The 18,462-nt window shown below is 45.2% G+C and overlaps 1 protein-coding gene across 1 annotated transcript in view; it reads left to right on the forward strand.

Annotated features, from left to right (window-relative positions):
* Positions 1-18,125, forward strand: part of LOC135383963 (uncharacterized) — a 298,299-nt gene extending 280,174 nt beyond the window's left edge. The window contains exons 24-27 of the mRNA XM_064613239.1: positions 1,360-1,377; positions 5,500-5,514; positions 12,100-12,147; positions 18,104-18,125. Of these exons, the coding sequence (XP_064469309.1) occupies positions 1,360-1,377; positions 5,500-5,514; positions 12,100-12,147; positions 18,104-18,125 (103 nt within the window). The remainder of the gene's footprint in view (positions 1-1,359; positions 1,378-5,499; positions 5,515-12,099; positions 12,148-18,103) is intronic.
* The last annotated feature ends 337 nt before the right edge of the window (positions 18,126-18,462 follow it).

Genomic DNA, 18,462 nt, shown 5'->3' on the forward strand with positions numbered 1-18,462 from the left:
GACTTGTTGAGATGGACCCATGAATCCTTCGCCCATTTCTCATGAGGGTACATAGTAAATTACAGAGATCAATGATCCCAGGCAAGTTTGTTGCTGTGCTCTGGGCTGCCTTTTAGAGACACCACCCACTTGTATTTCATGGTACGCGAGACGCCGGTGAGCTTGAAATTACACAGACCACTTCTCTTAGCGTGGTGTAATCTGGTCCGCCTGGCATTTATCACAGTAGGAAAATCATTTCCTACTATAAACTCGCAAACGCAGCGCGGCGGGATCTCCACATCGCCGGGTGACGTCAGTGACAACAACAACTTTATTTTCGAGATGATGAATTGAGAGCTGGTAACGTCAGCATCACTAATTCGCATACGGATTTTTTGAAGGATAGGAAGGTTCCCTAGTGGGCGTGCAGATCAAATAGCTATCTACACAAGGAATATACAATCATTGCCCGTACACAATAGGGCATGCTCAATCGTGTAGAACGTGATGGCTGTGAATAGTCACATTTTCATTGATGCCGATTTCCTAGCGGGAGTGGCTGGGCATATGGGAGGGAGTAATTAAAATACGTCATTGTACATGTTGTAATACGTCCCATAAGTGTTCTGCAGAACTGACAGAACAATGATGGTGCTTTGTATGAACTACCCCATGCAGTGTTATCCTATATTGCAATAAATTTTGCAATCACTACCGTGGGTTAGTTCTAACATGCTAGTACTAAGCTGAGACGATAACAACACAAACTATACAGCTATTTACACGTTTTGAAAAACATGTTACTTTTCAAACAATCATATGTTAACACTTGAATCGTGCATTTCTGTGCAGTGTAGGTACTGGAAACTTAACCTTTAGGTGCCACATATATCGCAGCACCGGAAACTCAACCTTGTGACAAAAATTTGTAAAACAATTTTAATTTTGGTTGTTCCTTCATAGTGCATTTCAGCAATGGACATACGGTGTTTTTTTAGTCTTTAGATAATTTTTATCAAAGGCTATGAGAGTAGCATAGATGTCGTTTTTGCAGTTGAGTTCTACGTCCTTCTAGAACAAAGTGTGCAAAAAATATAACACGAACTACCCAAACTTCATTAATTACAATTTTAGTAGCCGAATTTCGGGCAAAAGAAGGTGGGGGATTGAGAGACCGTAAAAAATATTTCAACAATTCCTCTTGGACACGTTGAAAAGTGCAAAACACCAACGTGGGTAGGCGAAGGCAGCCTTAGCAGAGGGAGGTGGCAAAGCTGAAAAACAGGCGAAGGAAAGGCGGTCCATTGTTTTAAATAGCGTACCTCGCATGTTCAGTTGCATGCACCTATTCACTCATATTCTATCTTCATTCTGCAGCATGAAGAGCCGAAGCCGGTGAGTACGAAGCGAGGAATCCAGCTCAAATGTGCATTTTCTATTAGTAATGCTCACTGTGGTCTGTGGTTTTAGCAAATCATGCATTGTAACAAACGGAGTGCCCTTGGAGGTGGCGCGGTCGAGCCCGGCGTGACATAAAGCGCAGGCGTAATTTCTCTCGTCCTCTTACGGAAGTTAGATCAACCTACGGCTTACGCACCTGCAGAGAGGTCGTGCTCTTTTTTCTTTCAATTTGCGGCCAGCCGTCGTAACACACGCGATGTCAAGTGTACTAAATGGGTACACGAGAACATAGAGCAGTGATACACTGATTTTGCAGTGAGATTATCCAGATATTTATCTGCGCTCGTACAACATTGGAGGGCTACTTGATCGCATAATGCATACCAGAGTAGTAATTCAAAATGGCGGAATAACGACCCGTTCGATACTCTCCTCCTCAGTCTATAATTGCTGTTAAAATTCGATTTAAAAAATCAATTATTAATCATTTATTTTTATTTTAACTTGCTAATACATGAACAAGAATGCAAGTTTAAAATGGGGCACACCATTTCCAACCAAGAGACCAAATTTCAAATCAATTCTTATGCTAATTAAAGATAGGGATTGAAATATTGTATAATACACACAGGAATGCCCACATACACAGGAATGCGCTTTATATACTCATTCAATTGTTCAGTCGATTCATAGTTATTTCTTTAATGACTAAGTAGCACCAGCATCCCATTGTTGTACTCGCCATCCATTGCTTGGCGCCACCATCACTGTTGTGAAGGGTCACACCAGCTGGCTCTCCTGGTTGCAATGTATGCCACCAGGTGGCAGCCCCCTCGTATGGTACATGGTCGTCAGGTCGCAGCCCTCCTTCGTGGAAGAAAAATATGCCCGCGGGAGGGAAGGCACATATGGGCAGTACTCTGTTGTTCAGAGTTCAAAGTACTCTGCTGATCAGAAACATACGGGGGCAAAAAACACAATGGCTAACTACAAGTACTACAAGCTTACTTGTGGGCAAGGAATCACAGCAAGAGCGAGATCAATGCACTACTCAACACAAACAAGTAACGGGGGATAGAAGCGTGAAAAGCTGCGAGCTGTGGAAACCTGTATTTCCACAACCTCCAGGAACCAACCCGTCTGCTACGCGAACGAAGGAACACGCAATAGAAAAGTTCAAAACAACATCGAAGGGTTTATCACCTCTCAGATAACAGCCTTCCTGTCCCCATTCAGGGCAGCAGACAAACCAAGAAATAGGCCATGGGTTAACGCATCCTCCGCTCAAGTATCCACTTCAGTCGTGCCACTTGTTGTCGTTGGCACCCTTTCGCGCGCTCTGTCGGATGATTTTCGAACGCTAGATCTGATACATCCCCTCCCCTTAGAGGAACATTAGGTCATCGGACAGTTCTAAGTTCACAGCAGTCACAGTTCACAGCCTCGTCCAAGGGTGACTGCGGGACTGCAGCCGGATGTGGAGGAGGCCTTTCCTCTGCTAGTAGTTCCTGCTTGTGACGTCTCAGTGTTGACAGAGCCGCGCTGACATCGCTGTCCTTGCGAGCGGCTTCGATGCGGGCGAGATGGAGAGGGCCCTTGCTGAGGGAACGTGTCATGTTGGACAGAGCAGTCGCCCCTCTTCCGCCGTGAGTGGATGCGCTGGGTCCGCGGGGTGTCGCTCTGTCAGGGTGTGGTCCCGAAAGGGAGTCTGCGCGAGGGCCACATCATCACCTCGAAGAGGCGGCAGTTTGCTTGTCCAACGCGATCGGGATGACCAGGATACCGGCTGGCCGTGTGCAACGATGGTCTACGTCGCCATGGAGTGGCGCTGGGGGACGGCAGGACCGGGTGCGCGTGCAGAACCGCCCTGTGAACGGGAGCTGGACTCCGGCAGCAGGGACGGAGTGGAGAAGGCCTGGGTCTTCCAGGCCGGCAGGGCTGGGAACGTCGACGTATCTGTATGCGAGGAGAGAAAAAGGGAACACGATCACAGGGCATCCCCAAGCAGTTTTCATTCCCTTATGACATGCTGTACTTTCGAAAGCCCCAGTGCTCTTTATCTTGGACAGCTTGGAGACCTCTTTCAAACAAAGTGCAAAGAAGTGAACGCAAGAACAAAACCGTAATGAATCCACATCCACCCGGCACCACACGTGGCACTGCGAGTGCGTGAGGCGCAGTGTACATGTGCGTCCACATACACAGTGATAGGGCACCAAGAGTCCGTTCTCTGTTTGCTGTCGCCGAGTGCAGACGGGTCGCTCTGCTGTCCACGTGTTAATGATTGTAATTAGCCTTTTTGGTACTTTGGCTGCGTCTACCGCTGGCGTTTCTTTTGCCAAAATGAGTAGTGTATTTACCTAAGCCTTGTTGCGATCCTCTATTTACATTGAGCAATGTGTAGCCCTTGCTGTTATTCTTTGCCCGCAGTTAGAAGAGCAGTAGTTCTAGCAGTTGTGTTTCGTGCCCGTGCATGATCGCAATTAGCAGTGTGCTTTTTTACATTTGTGTAACCTTCCCTTGCATGTTCGCGATTGCCTGACGTTCATTGTTCTTCCGCATTCTAATTCTTCTCTGTGCATGCCCGTCTTTTCCCTCCCACTAGCTTATTTTTCTTTCACGAAGACGTGTTCCCACCATGATGACGAGGATGCGGCCACCTCGCCTGACTTTTTGCAACCGTGATGTCAGCGCCCATCGACAGATGGCGATGATGATAATGGCATACTGCAATATTTGGGGACACGATGATAATGGAGTGATGCTATTACTGACTCAGTAAAGAATTAATTCATTGTGGATAGCTTGACCAATTAAAATGAGTATATAAAGTGCATTCCTGTGTATGTGCACATCATTGGATGTATTGTGATATGGAAAATAGCAGAATAGACAATGCTTTGACATTTTCCTCCTCTTTGTAATTAGAAAGATAGAAATTTGGTTTATTGATTGGAAATAGCATTCCACATGCGAAATTGAATTCTTATCACTGTATGAGTGATTTCAAACGAAATAAAAATGTAAAATTCAAAAGTTCTTTTTTTAACATGATGGCAGTTGATGTTCTGAGGCTGGAACACATAGAAAGGACAAATATATACAAAGCCTCAAGTGCTTACGAAATTAATGATGAAAGAAGGAAGTTAGTGGATGGTGCTCCAGAAGGTGTGGGTTCGAGTGCTACAGCTGGTTAAACTTTTCAGTTACTTCTTTCTTTCATCATTGTTTTATATTTAGGGTTGATTCACCCTATCCATTGCAACTTGGTTCCCGAACAGTTGCGTCGCTTGCACCAAATAGGCCCTTTTACACGGCGAGCAACTTAAAATGTTGTAGTTGTGGGTAGTGGTCACAGATGGCACAAGAATATGGCTTTGATCATTTTGAATGAAGCTTGCAACAAAGCACCTGTTCCTTATGCTGCCACAAAATGTTTTACCTCCATCGACGCTGAAACTTTCAAAATTGCAGCATCCTGCGTAGTTGCTGCCGCAACAGCTGACGCGCAGAAGTTTCGTAACGGCGGTGTTGGTGCTAGTGGTGATGGTGAAAGGGCTCGCCGTTGTCAGCCTCAGAGTGTTGGGCATCTTCATGACTGACGCCATGGGTGAAAGTGCGTCCTCTGCCGACTTCTACGGGAATTGCACATGACAGCCAGTCGTTCCAATTGGAGTTTGCATGGACGAAGTAGCCAAGTGATTGACAGGTTGACAGGTCCTAGAGCGATGGGCCGTGTAACTCTTGCAACTCTGGTTGTGCAACCAGAGCTTCGCATGCACACAGTGCAACCTGGAGATGCAACTTGGTTACGCTCAACACAAGTTGTCTCATGTTAATCAACACTTAGTTTTAAAATAAGTATCAAGAGGGAAGAGAAGAGTATTGAATTACTTCCTATTCAGCCATTTCGGAATTCTACTTCCAAGGCGTCACTTGTATCCAACGAGTGGCCTAAGTTTTTTTTTTTTCTTAGTTTGACATTGGCCGTGTCCTATATCCGATCTTATGCACTCAATTTTGCGAACAATTGTATTGTTAAGTATGCAGAATACGTTACGGAGTTTAGAAAGACCACAATTCAACCTGCGTTTACCGTGTGTGTTCATGTTCCAGAAAAAGTCAAATTGGGTAAGTACTAGAAGTGGAACGCCAAGAGCTGACTCGTCAACTAGTCAAAATCGCCCTGGAACAAATCATGAACACTTGCTTGCATCTGATGAAAAACTGCACCATGAAATGAAAAAAAAACAAACAAAAAACAGTGTCTACTTCTTAATATCTTTATGTTCCTCCTAAGAGCCTAGCTGCTGTTAGAGCCTTCAGGTTTAAACTACCATTGTACTGCTGCGTGTATTTACGTGTTTTCACTTGTTTGTGAAGGGAGCACAACAAGAAAGAGCATGTTTGCTTGTTCGAATGGAATCAGCGTCTCTGGAATAGCCTGTGACGACCGTAGGTCTCACTTAAAGCCATATAATGAGCCACAGGACAATGTTTTGCGGCATTTCGTTTCACGTCCGTGTACGAAAATTCTCTAAAAGAGTGCAGAGATCGCCACGATGGTTGTTACAAGTCACAGGTTGCCTGTGGGAATATGACGTTGGTCACAGGTGGAATTCGTTTTTCAGGTGATATGCATTGGTACCTGAGTCACAGGCTGCATTCTTCTGGCAGGAACACAAGATCGAAAGTTAACACGTCGAACCCTAATGCAGAAATGAAACGATGCACATCAAAATATTTAGCATCTAAGAATAATGATGCGAAACACTCGCACTCACAGTGCATCCGTGGAGTTCGTACTGTCTCACTGTGATGTCGGCCGTCAAGAAGTACATAATCGAGACTCGCTCCTATTTCTATGCGATTGCCGTAATATGAGCCGAAAGGCCTATCAGACGCCATCCCAGCTATATCAATGGCTGATGTTAGCCATTCCTACTGAAAAATGCTACATGTATAGATCCCATAAATGTGATGTTATTGGATATAGGATCCATAAGTGATATACATATTACAGGAGTTATGAGTCTTATATGGGCTATAACAACTATCGGTATAATACTACATATAGGACCTATATCTCGTATATTGCGTATAAAGTGCGTGTATAGTCAACATAGCGTGCAATTTCGGTGTGGGATAGATGCAAGCAATGTAGAAAAATACATTCTGCTTCCATGCAGACTCTTTGTTGAAATCATTCAGCATTTTTTTTTTTTTACATTCAAGTTGCATTCAACAACATTGAAGCACAGCTGTAAAAGCTTGCAGTGCCATGGAGCAGATGATGGAGTTACATAGGAGTTGGTTGCGCTCAACAAAAGTTGTCTCATGTTAATCGACCCTTAGTTTAAAAATAAAGTTAATGAGGGAAAAGAAGAGTATTGAATTACTTCTTATTCAGCCATTTCGGAATTCTACTTGCACGGCCTCACTGGTATCCAACGAGTGGCCTAAGATATTTTTTTTCTTAGTTTGACATTGGCCGTGTCCTACGTACGCCCTATCTGTTTCACAGTAGACACAACACCCACATTAGTAAGAGGGCCAATTGGCATCATATGTGGCACCTTCACCCTGATGTGAAGTGATTATATAGGTTAACAATTAGGTCAACGAGCACACTGATCTATCAGATAGAGGATAAGGTAATATGAATCAATATCAATTCACACTCATGCGATAAAGTAATGTTAGGAAGGATACAAAAAGAGAGCACAAAACATGGCACTACAGGCACACAACTCACCTTCAATTTACAAAATTCAACGGCTCCTGGACGTAGCTTCCAAGGTACACGCATAGAAACGGGTCTGGGCATCACTAGTAAGGCACAAAAACACAGTCACAGCACTCCTGCGAACGAAAGCCACGATGAAAGACGATTTCGGGGCGAGAGCCCTCTGAACATGCGTGCGAAGGCGACGGAGACTCGACGCCGAATGAGCAGGGAAGCACACCGATGGCGGCACCTCTAACGGTTCTCCTCGCGCTCCATCCTGAGAACTGAAGTCTTCAGCTCACAGATGCCACGTACGCCACCGCAGCGAAGGTGCTGAAGCTGCTGCTGCCATCAGTCGTCCTACTTGAGGTAGGATTTACAGGTCAAATCGCAGAACGTGAAGCACCGGTAGACGCTCCTCAAGAACCTGTAGAACAGGCAGCAACATCGACAGGCTCACCTCTGCACGGAGTCCCATTAACTGGACTTGCCGGGAAACATGCAGAAGGAGGCATCAGTCCAGCAGAGGACAGGGTGGCTGCAAAGTCAACTGCGGAGAAACCTCGAGCCCCTCTATTCCCGGATGCACCTGAGGCCAGCGTGGAATCTGCAGTTATATCAGAATTCGCAGCCGTGCCTGAAATCACACTATCTCCACCCGAAGGCGTGGTTCACAGTGAGATGTCACTTACGGACGTCGAACAGAGGAAGGTCCTTGCACTGGCACAGTTGCTTCTTGAGACGACCCGCTTGACCGGGGGGGGGGGGGGGGGGGCATAGTACTACGGAAGCACTGCGACGGAAACTGCAGGAGGCAACGTGGAAGATCAGCCGGAGTTTCGAAACGCGTAGTGACGCTATTTCGCATGATGGCCTTCCGCTAGCCACTGAAGCAGGTAGCATTTTCATACCTGCAATGGGGGCTGACGATGAACCTTCTGGCCCTCCTGCAACAGAAACCGTCCAGCGTAGAGACACCAAGGTCACAAGCGCGTCAGCACAGCCTTTGGTGGAAGCTCTTGGTCGTCGCTAGCTTCCCACCTCTCTAGACGCAGGACAGGACGAAGCGATGGAGCTAAGTCAAGTTGTGAAGCACGATGATACGTGTAGACAATCTCGGAGGATACTGGCAGCACGGCATGCATCACCCAAGAGCCGAGCGTACGTTACGCCGGGAAGGAAACAAGCCTATGAGCTTTCTGAGGAAGCCGAGTATGATCCATTGGAAACGGTGAACAAAGCGGAAATGGCCGAAGACCCCCATAGTTCGATAAGTTTAAACGAAGTCTCATACCTCAGTAACCGGCGAACGCGATGATGAGTGCAGGTGCGAGGGAAGTTACCGAATGGGAAGAGCACGGTACGTACCCCATCTTGGTGAGAATATACTTCTCGAGCTTTCAGCAGAAGAGGACCCACCACGGTCTGTATAGAAGCTTGTCGTACAGAGCCTAAACGTGTTCTACCACAGAATGATGAAACTGATGTGGTGGAGCATACGTGGATGATTCCAGAGCATGAGCTGGTCCAGATCACGGAATACGAGACACCTACATTGACAGGAAAAATCACAGGAACGACAGCGCACGAAATCATATCAGCCACGTATGTGCCAGCAAAAGCACAACGATAATCAGAGTTTGTTGCATGAGAGGCCGAAACACAACCTCATTATGAAGCTCGCATAGGCTAGGATGTGAGGAGGCTGCGGAACCGCAGGCGCCAGCAGTAGCGGATGCATGTCAGGAAGACGGAGATTTATCGGGTTTTGCAACGCACCTCGGACTGCACTTTCAAAGCTATGATGGCGATTTAGGCTGGGGCCCCAGCACGGGGTTGTCCCACCACGGCTGCTCGTAGCAATGGCATCAGAAATGACCTCCCCGCATGAGACACTGCGGAAGAAAACAAAGAACACGTAAAAGCTACATGGGACCCTGGCGGGGAAGGTAAGGCCCGATGCGACGACACTATACACCCACCAGCACGGGCGTCGGTGGGGTCTCCCTGCACGAGTCAGGGACCGATGCACATATGTTAGCTGTCAGTAATCATAGATCATCGGTACAGAGTCGAAACCACCTCACCAATTCGCGGGCCGGAGCATTTGTTGAGGAAGCGCCAGAGACGAACAGAACAGCCCTTAATGGACAGAATCATTAGAACTACAGTACACAATGAATGTTGCGTGCGCGAGCCCTCTTCCTCATTTTCCTTAACAGTGTGATTTGACCGATCGCACAGCGATTCGAGGGCTACTCGAACGTAAATTTTGGCGTCAATTCAACGAACTCGGTGGGAGCTACGGTGCTCCGAATGTGTCTGCTGTGCTGACGGAGGCCAAGGATTTCCAAATATCTCGACTACTGTTAGGAGTTCTCACAAGCCCTGATCGCACACGTGGAGAGGTAGGAATGACGAATTCGTCACAACAAACCGCGTCCCGATAGGACCGTTTTAGGCCGACATATTAGACGCGGAACCCAGTCGAGGGACACCGCGGTGTTGCTCGATGGGATTCAGTCACCGCCGGATGGTGTTCAACTACCACGGATAAGGCTGAACCGCCGGGTATCAAGCACCGCCTCAAGTGGGGGTACACTACTCAGTTGAAATCTCTGTGCATATCTGATGTAAATAGTATTCAAGTACTTTCACAGCACCTCCGCTGCCTAGTATTGGAGACTCACATGACAGTCCCATTTGAGCATGTCTGTGACTTCTCTAATTATTTCGCTTATTCGTCCACAATCATGTTTACTCGTTTTAGTATTTATTAATTCATTACCCAACCTTCTTATGTGCTCTTTGGGCCCGTAGTGATCGATATAGATATGTCTTTTTGCGATATAATATATGAGTCCATATACATATGGGCCCCAGGGTTCACGCGGGTTTGTCTGGGGGCATAGATCCAATACAAACTCGAACGGAACCCATATGGATCATAATGAATTAAGCCATATGGGTCCCAAAAGAGTTTATACAGGACCCATATGGATCCACATGAATATGGGGCCATATACCTATGGTGTCTTATAGGACTGACATGAATCCATATGGTTCATAGAGGTTTTTTTTATTTCAGTAGGGACGCGTTTTATGGGAGATGGCCAACTGTAGTTTTGGTTAGCATCCTAGATGCGCTGGCCATAAACTGGCCGCTCAGTTCCTCATTCGCATGCGCTCGTAAATAAACATTCTGACTTCTTTGTTTTACTTCGCCGGGCCTTGCTACCTCTGCCGTAGCAATGGTCACTTTGAGACAGTGCCAAACGAGTGCTAAAGCTATTTCTGGTCTTTGAAAAATAAATTATTTCTACCAAGCCACCCTTCCGGAGATCGTACACTGTAATGTAATGATTACGGATTGCGATTTCGCTACAAAAGGCGCCATCGAGTGGCAATGCTACCCACGTTAACAGCAATCCACTTTCGTTCCGCGCGAAATAGCTTTATCGCCATTGGCACGTTATTGTCATTCTGGCGGTAAAGACGCACTATCTCTCTCATCCAAAGACACGACCGCAATGCTGTTTAGGAGTTTAGTAAGAGTGTAAAGGTCGAATCGTTTTTACTGATTTGGCACTGTCGCAGAGTGACTATTGCTACGGCACAGGTACCAAAGCCCAGCGAAGTAAAATGAAAAAGTCAGGATGTCTATGTAATTAACGAGAGCATACAAATGAGAAACTGAGCGGCCAGTTTGTGGGCGGCGCATCAAGGGTTCTAAAAAAAGTTTCCCGCCAGGTGGCGCTATTTTCGAAATATTCAACCGGGGGATTTTCGTGAAAGAGCCTGTATACACTTACAAGGAAGGGACGGGAATCTAAGAAAACTAGTTCCTTTTCAGACATCGTGAGTGGGTACTGATGCGTAAAGTGCCGAGTTTATCTATTCTTTCAGCCTCGATAATCTCACGAGAGGTCTTGTTAACTGATCTCACCGGCACATTGCTTTGTCGAAATACTGGTTTGCAGCCGCATGCTTTACAGTGAAGAGCGAGCCATCCTTCCTTCCCGTTTCTAACGTTATTGCTTTGCTGCCTGAGCCAATCGTTCAAACATCTCCCTGTCTGAACAACGGAACTTTTGCCACAGGAAAGGGGAAACAATACACAACACTCTTGGTCCGCAGAACGTATGGACCCTTACGTTCTATACGTTCAGTGCACCAAGACTCTTGTATATTGTTTCCCCTTTTGATGTGGCTAAAGTTACGTTGGCCAGACGGGGAGATGTTGAAACGATATGTTCAGGGAGCATAAAAATAATGTTGGAAACGGGAAGGAAGGATGGCTCGCTCTTAACTCTAAAGCATGCGGCTGCAATCCAGTACTGCAACAAAGCAGTCTGCTAGCGGGACCAGTTATCAAGACCACTCGTGAGATTATCGAGGCAGAAAGGATAGACAAACTCGGCACGTCATGCATCAGTACCCCTTCACTAACCTGTCTGATAAAGAACTAGCTTCTCTTGGAATCCCCGCCCCTCTCCTTCAATGTGTGCAAGACGTGCATCCTTAATAAACCATGTTTGAAGTAGCGCCTTCTTCATCTCATTCGTTGTCCGTGCGCCTTTTAGCGCTTTCAAATTCTGATCATGATCAACGAACCAGCTCAAACATTTGCTGTTTTGACCCTACCTTTTATACTACGACGTTCCGTGACATGATAGCTGTAAAGAATCCGCGAGGCAAGGTTCTACATCCGAAGTTATACCTATATAGCCGTGGTTACACGAACCCTACAGAAATGGGCCGAGTTGACTTATCGCACCTCCTCTCATCAATCCCATCTAGAACGTAGGTTGACACGGCCAGATGGGAGAGGATTTGCTGCCATAAACCAACTCGACCCATTTCTGTCGCGTTCATGTAACCACGGCTTATGAGATCGCTGCTACTGTTCTTTCTCTCCTGTCCTCAGAAGCGAATCACGATAAAATTTAATGAGTCTCCTTGCTTTTTCTCTCATTTCTAATCAACAGGTTAGGTGGAGGCCCATCCCGCAGACGATCATCTGTTATGGGACAAGGGTATGATTAAATGTCTCATATTTTCTTGCTATATCCGCTGCATTTATGCCCCTCACACTCAATATGAAGGGACAACACACTAGTAGAAAATGAAGAAATAACGCTGAAAAGCTGCTTTGTTTTTTGTTGGGATCAGTCTGCAAATAGCGGAACATCATCTGTATAATGTCATACAAAGGCTCATATTATTGTGTGACTTTGCAACCACGTTTGTAGAGTAGATGGTGTTTCTGATGGTGGAGTCCTGACCGGCGGTGGTGGAATGTGCCAGCGGGCAGATGTGTGTGACCTCATGCTAGGACGGTGCCGGTACCTCTGGCTGCCAGGCGCAGTAGCGCCCAGCAACAGAGGCGCGTCGTTGTCGCCGTCCACGGGTCGTCACACCTTTGTTCTGTGAAATACGCGGTTAGGACAGACCAAAGCGTGATTGCATGAATCCTTCAATTACAATATGTTGTACCTTAGTTTCAGCATCATGAACAGAGCGCTTCTGTTAGCTGTTAGGCTCAAGACTGTAATTGGAAAGCATTATTCCAGCAATGGTAACCGTAGAAAACGATGCAAATAACATACGAAGGGAGTTGCCTCTTGTCCTGAGGCAACTCCCTGCGTACTTCCCCACCGGTTCGCTGGATTTCTATCCGCCTAATGCAAATAACTTGTGCTACGTTTCCAGTACATGAAATACAAATTTTGTTTAAAAAAATGGATGTGCAATGAGGTACTGATGCATACTCATGCAAGTGTTAAAATGTATTTACAAAATTTGAACGAAGTAAGATAGCAAGTTGGGGTAGTCGGACAGATTTATGATTGTAGAGCTACAAACACATACTCGGAGAAACACAGCGATATACGTGTTCAGCTCAGCACACGACTGGTTTACTGTTGTAACAAGAATGAACACAGAACACAGAAAACGAGGTATCTCAATGAGTTGTGGAAAGGACGAAACATTCCTGAGGTGTTAAATTGTCAGATTTGTTTATTTTTAAATTGTTGAATCGGCGTAAATTGTGAAAGTTTCTGCATAGGTTCGAAGACAGGATATTACACATTACAAACCACCTCACAACATGGATTCCGGGATGTTCACATTTTTACACGTTTTGACGAGTTCAAAAACTGGACGAAATACTTAATCTCCCTAGCTGCACCATCGAAGCCAACCAATTTTTTCAAGTTCAAAACAGGTTCTCAGGTGATGCCGATAGTGCTGGGTCAGACAATGAGACCACTAAAATTCCAGTTTCAAACTGAAATGAACATAGCGAAAGCTTACGTCAGTGGGCATAAAGCCATGAACTATCATTGCCAGAAACATTTTGCAATCAATCCAGCTGGGCCATTCCACACCAAATGATCAAAAGATGCCGCTGTACCGTCACCCGTATTTTTTTTTTCTTTTAACTTGGGCATGTAGAGTGTTTCGAGGAAAGAGCAGTTTCGTAAGTTCAAAATAGTTCAAAATATATTTTCTTCAATATTTGAAAGGTGCTCAAAAGGTTGCCCCAAGTTTCAAAAGTGTACCTCATATTTTCGCGACTAGTTAGTCCGTGTCCAATTATATATTCTGCTAAATACCTTTTTTTTTTCTCATTCGAAGATGCGACATTCTATCCTGTACGCCTCATCAACAAAAATAAATAAATAAATAAAAAAGATAATAATTTATTTTTAATTTATTTTTAAAATATTGTAATATTATTTAATTAATAATAATAATTTTCTTCAGCCTCTAATTGGACTCGCCAAGGACGCAATTTATACTATGTATGACATTTTTTATTGCCTTCCTTTCAGAATGCTTCGTTAAAATAAACACGATCTATGATTTGTGATGTGTTATGATGTGTGTGTATGATGTGATTATGTGTTATAATGTGTTTCAGGTGCACATTAAAAAGTTGCCTTATTTCTCTGAGCTGTACCTCTCGCGCTAGCGACCCTTGAAAACGAAGACATCACAAATTTGCTCATTTTTCAAGTGAGATCTTGGAATATGGCGGAAGAGATAAAAATAGCACCGTTCTGCTATTCTATTGTAGAACACTTTCACTCTGTGTTCCTAAGAAACTAGAAAACTACTATGTGGCATGCGCGAGAAGATATTTTTTCCCCTCCAACGCGCATTACTTTACACACGGATATGCTGCCCAGTATAAAAATAAGAAAAGCTTGCCCGTGATTCGTGCCCCCACAAGGGAGACTTCGGTACCGACGGTTTTTGAAATTTTCATGCACATTTCATGGCAAAGAGCCATGTGAGGGAGTCGGCGAGACCGTTAAGCGGCTTGCAACGTAATCGTCCTGGAGGTTCAAATCCTAACACCAAAAGTGTTGTCCTTAATGTTGAGGCCTCATGGGTTGGGGCCCAGGCCTCAGTAAGATGGTGGTCGTGAAGGAGGATTCCCGTTGAGAGACACGAACACTGCATTGCTGTACCTGGCACAAATAAGTACCTCTACTTTAAAACGATTTCTGAAGCAACAGTTGCATCAAAACCAACATCGATTTTCTTCAGGGAAGAAAACGTTTCAGATACCCATGAACATGTCAGATGGTTGCCCCCGGATGCTCGTCTGTCCTGTTGTTTCTTCACTACAAAGCGAAAAGTTCCTATGAATTAGTGTGCATATTGCAGTGTGAACACAACATTGACAAACCAAAACCCTGTAAAACAGTGACGGGGAAATAAAGAACATTTGTGAAGTCCTGACGCTGGATGTTGATTGCATGAATGTGGCATACTCTGTGCTTTCCCTAGTCGCGTCTCAGTACTTTCTACCGCGTTTTGATTGTGCTTTGTGTGTGATTCCTTACGTGCCAAAAGGGGTCTCGAAAAAAATATTTTCTCCCGCATGGCAAAAGTAGTTCTCTCGTTTCTTAGAAGCGCATAGTGGAATTATTCTACAATCGAATCACACAATGGTGTTATTTTTCTTTGGACCGCCATATTCCGAACACCCACTGCGAAAATTGTTCAATTTGCGAAACTTTCGATTTCAAGTGTCACTGGCGTGAGAGGTACTGCCCAGAGATGAACGAAACTGTTTTTGTGTACACTTCGAAAACCATAAAGCAGAATGTGTTTATTTCGCCGGTGAACTCTACAGTGAAGGGGGTATAAACAATGGGAAACATAATGAAAATCGCGTCCTTTGCGCGTCCTACTACAGGGTGAGTGTCAAACCTACTTTGCATCAGGTAATCACGGTAGAGTGTCCCACGTTGGAATGACATAAAATCACTCTGGGAAGGTTACAGAATTAAGTAGGAGGCATTTAATAGCGAAGATGTAATGTACAGTTTTCTGATTGGGCGCAACCTTTCGAAAACTTTCTAATATTGAAGGAAATATATTTTGAGCAGGGTCCTTCGAAAGAACTCTCCTCAAAGCACTCTACCTACACATATCTTTAAATTTCAATATTGGTCCAGCGGCATGTTTCAATCATTTATCGTGTCCTCATAGCTGAAGCAGTGCATACTTTGTGCTTTCTGCGGCTCGCACGAGCGTATGCTGTTATCTGCATCGATTTACGGAATATTCATGTTTCCAAAGAAAACGAACTAAAAAATGTTGCCAGAATATGCGCGCGACCAACTTCTATTTTTGTCTATCTTGTTCTGCTCAGTTTCCTCTTAAAACATCTTATGAACATCAAAGTAAAGCCCTGCACGGGCCCGGGCCCCTGTTATTGGCCGTGTGCTCCGGGCCGGGCCGGGCCCGGGCCGACAAACACGTTTCCGAGAGTCAGTCTCGGCCGGGTGACGCAGCTAATTCCACACAATGGAGGACTATTAGTTCATATCATCACCACTTGCGTCATTCCTGTGCATATATTTGCAAAGACAAGCAAAGGACACTGCATCATGCGTACGATTCGACCCTGTAGAACATTCACATTCACATTCACGTCCACTTCACATTGCTCTTCACTCCTCACGTATTTCACCATCACGTTGGCAAAGCTTGGTGAGAGGGGTAGGGACTGGGAGAAAGAGTCCTCTACCTCTGCAAAAACTTGACAGTGTAACGATAACGCCCATGCCTGCGTAAATTCTGGATTTAATTTGGTCTCATGCTGCTACGGTGTTGAGCCGCCAGCACTTGTATGTTTGGGACCTTGTCTTTTCTTATAAATTCACTTATAAACTTGTTTGATAAGCCCCACAAACGCGTACGTCACGGCTGGAAATACTAGTCCGGGATCCACTCACCGAGTCACCGGGCCGGGCCGTGCTCTACTCATTGGGCCACCGGGCAAGGCCGGGCTGGGCTGCATAAAAATATGAAGGTCCGAGCCCGGGTCGGCCCGGGCCATTTTTCGATGCGCCCGGGCCGCGTGAGACCCGGAAAAGTCGGCCCGTGCAGGGCTCTACATCAAAGTACACATATGCTGTGCCTAGAGTTACCAATTATGTGAAAGTGAGGGTACATCGGCACTTTTGCTCAATGTCAGGTCATTCTAACGCCGATGCAAGGGCAGCGTTCAACAAGGAATGTGACATGGAGTCAAGTTTAGGTAACAACGGACGATTCACAAAATTATCTGTTTTATTTTGCCATGTGTTCGGTGTTGCAATCGAGCAACGATAACACGAATAAATGCAATAAATTGCTATTTATTGGTTATCCGTTAACCTGAGTATCCTCTATAGTCTTAATGAAAGCGACTTAGCGCCAATATTGCTTCGACATGGGGTGCACTGGTAGAGCACACACTCTACAGGGATCTGAAATACGCGGGTTTTCAGTGCATGAAGGGGCGGACAGACCACTACTTCGCGCCTCAGCGTATACAGTGATTGTTTCACACTTTTTTGGTGTAAATGGCTTGTCCCAAGGCACACACGGCACAGGTTTTGGCGTAGCCTTTACATTCGAATGAAGGGTGTTTTTCTAGAACACCCTTTAATTAAGTGTATTCCTAATAAAACCCTCTTATAGTGTGCGTTAAAAAACAAAAACACCCTTAAAAGGGGAGTATTTTATAGAAAACATCTTTTAGGGTGGTATTGTTTTCTGACAAATATTTCCTCTCAAATAGCTAGCTACCGCGGCAGTGTGCCGAGACATACAGTTCGACGTCCCTGCTTCTATGGCATGCGCCACCCTGAACACGACAGACTTCCAGCCGCGGTTCCATCGTAGAACCTAAACCGGAGCGCAATGCGTGACAGGCACACCTCGTTCACTTGGTAACACTGTTGACCAATGTGAATGCCGATGTTTGAAGGGACCTGGGCACCCTCAGAAGCCTATATTGGCGTATCGGACGAATCATATTTACGTATCATATGCTGAAATACAATTTGTTGGGGCACGTTCGTTGTATCTGGTGAGGCGGGAAACGTTTGTAACGGTGACGGGAACGCGTTTGTGCAATTAACACCTATATGCTTGCAAAGAGTCGAAGATATCAGCTAAATTCCTAACATCTAATTTCTGCAGTGGTGAACACTTCGTGCAACTGTGTCACTGTGTGTACTGTGTGTTCCTGTCAAATACTGCGTTTCTAACTCAGGTTATCGCCTATAATGCGATTAGCTGCTGAGCGGAGCTGTGAAATCAGCATATTTTTTTGTCTCACGAATTAAAGCACCATTTTTAACACCATATTCCCAGTTCAAATGGGGTGTAAAAAAGGTGTATTGGACGTAAACACTTGTTTCAACACCCCGCTTTACGCCGTTAATGATCGACACTGGATAAACTGTGGTGTATGTCGATAGTACACCTTTAGTAATGCTCTTCCTGCACCCTTTGCGGGATAGAAAATAGTGTTTTTTGTCGGAATACACCTGTTTTGATCGAATAAAAGTGTAAAATGATTTACTGCGTTGTTGTATATTTAGCAAGGTACGCTGCCAACCAAGCGCCAATAACTTAAGCGATACATTTTGGGGAGATTATATCCCTTGCATGAAATAACTCAAGCTTATACCACAGGGCAACACCGGATTCGTCGTAAGTTGTTGGCTTCTTTTCTGAATAACAGATTTCACAGACAACGTTGTGTAAATGGGGCACATGGTGGGATACCGGCTGCATAGCGTTGGTATTCGTCAAGCAGGCTTACTTCTGTCTGCAGCAGCCAATGATTAATTTGAAGATGCACTTTAACCTGTACGATGACTGAACTGTGCAGCCCGTCTCGATAGCGTACGACGCGCCAGTTTTTGAGAGATTGATTCAATTTACTCCCTGCATTACAAAGGACATCTTTTCCATTAACAGCTCCGGTTCATGTAAGCATCTCACTTTACGTTTTACACGGTAAGGTTGTGTAATAAGGACTTCTTTCCAGC

This window comes from Ornithodoros turicata, chromosome 1 (assembly GCF_037126465.1).
Source record: "Ornithodoros turicata isolate Travis chromosome 1, ASM3712646v1, whole genome shotgun sequence".
Taxonomy (NCBI): Eukaryota; Metazoa; Arthropoda; class Arachnida; order Ixodida; family Argasidae; genus Ornithodoros; species Ornithodoros turicata.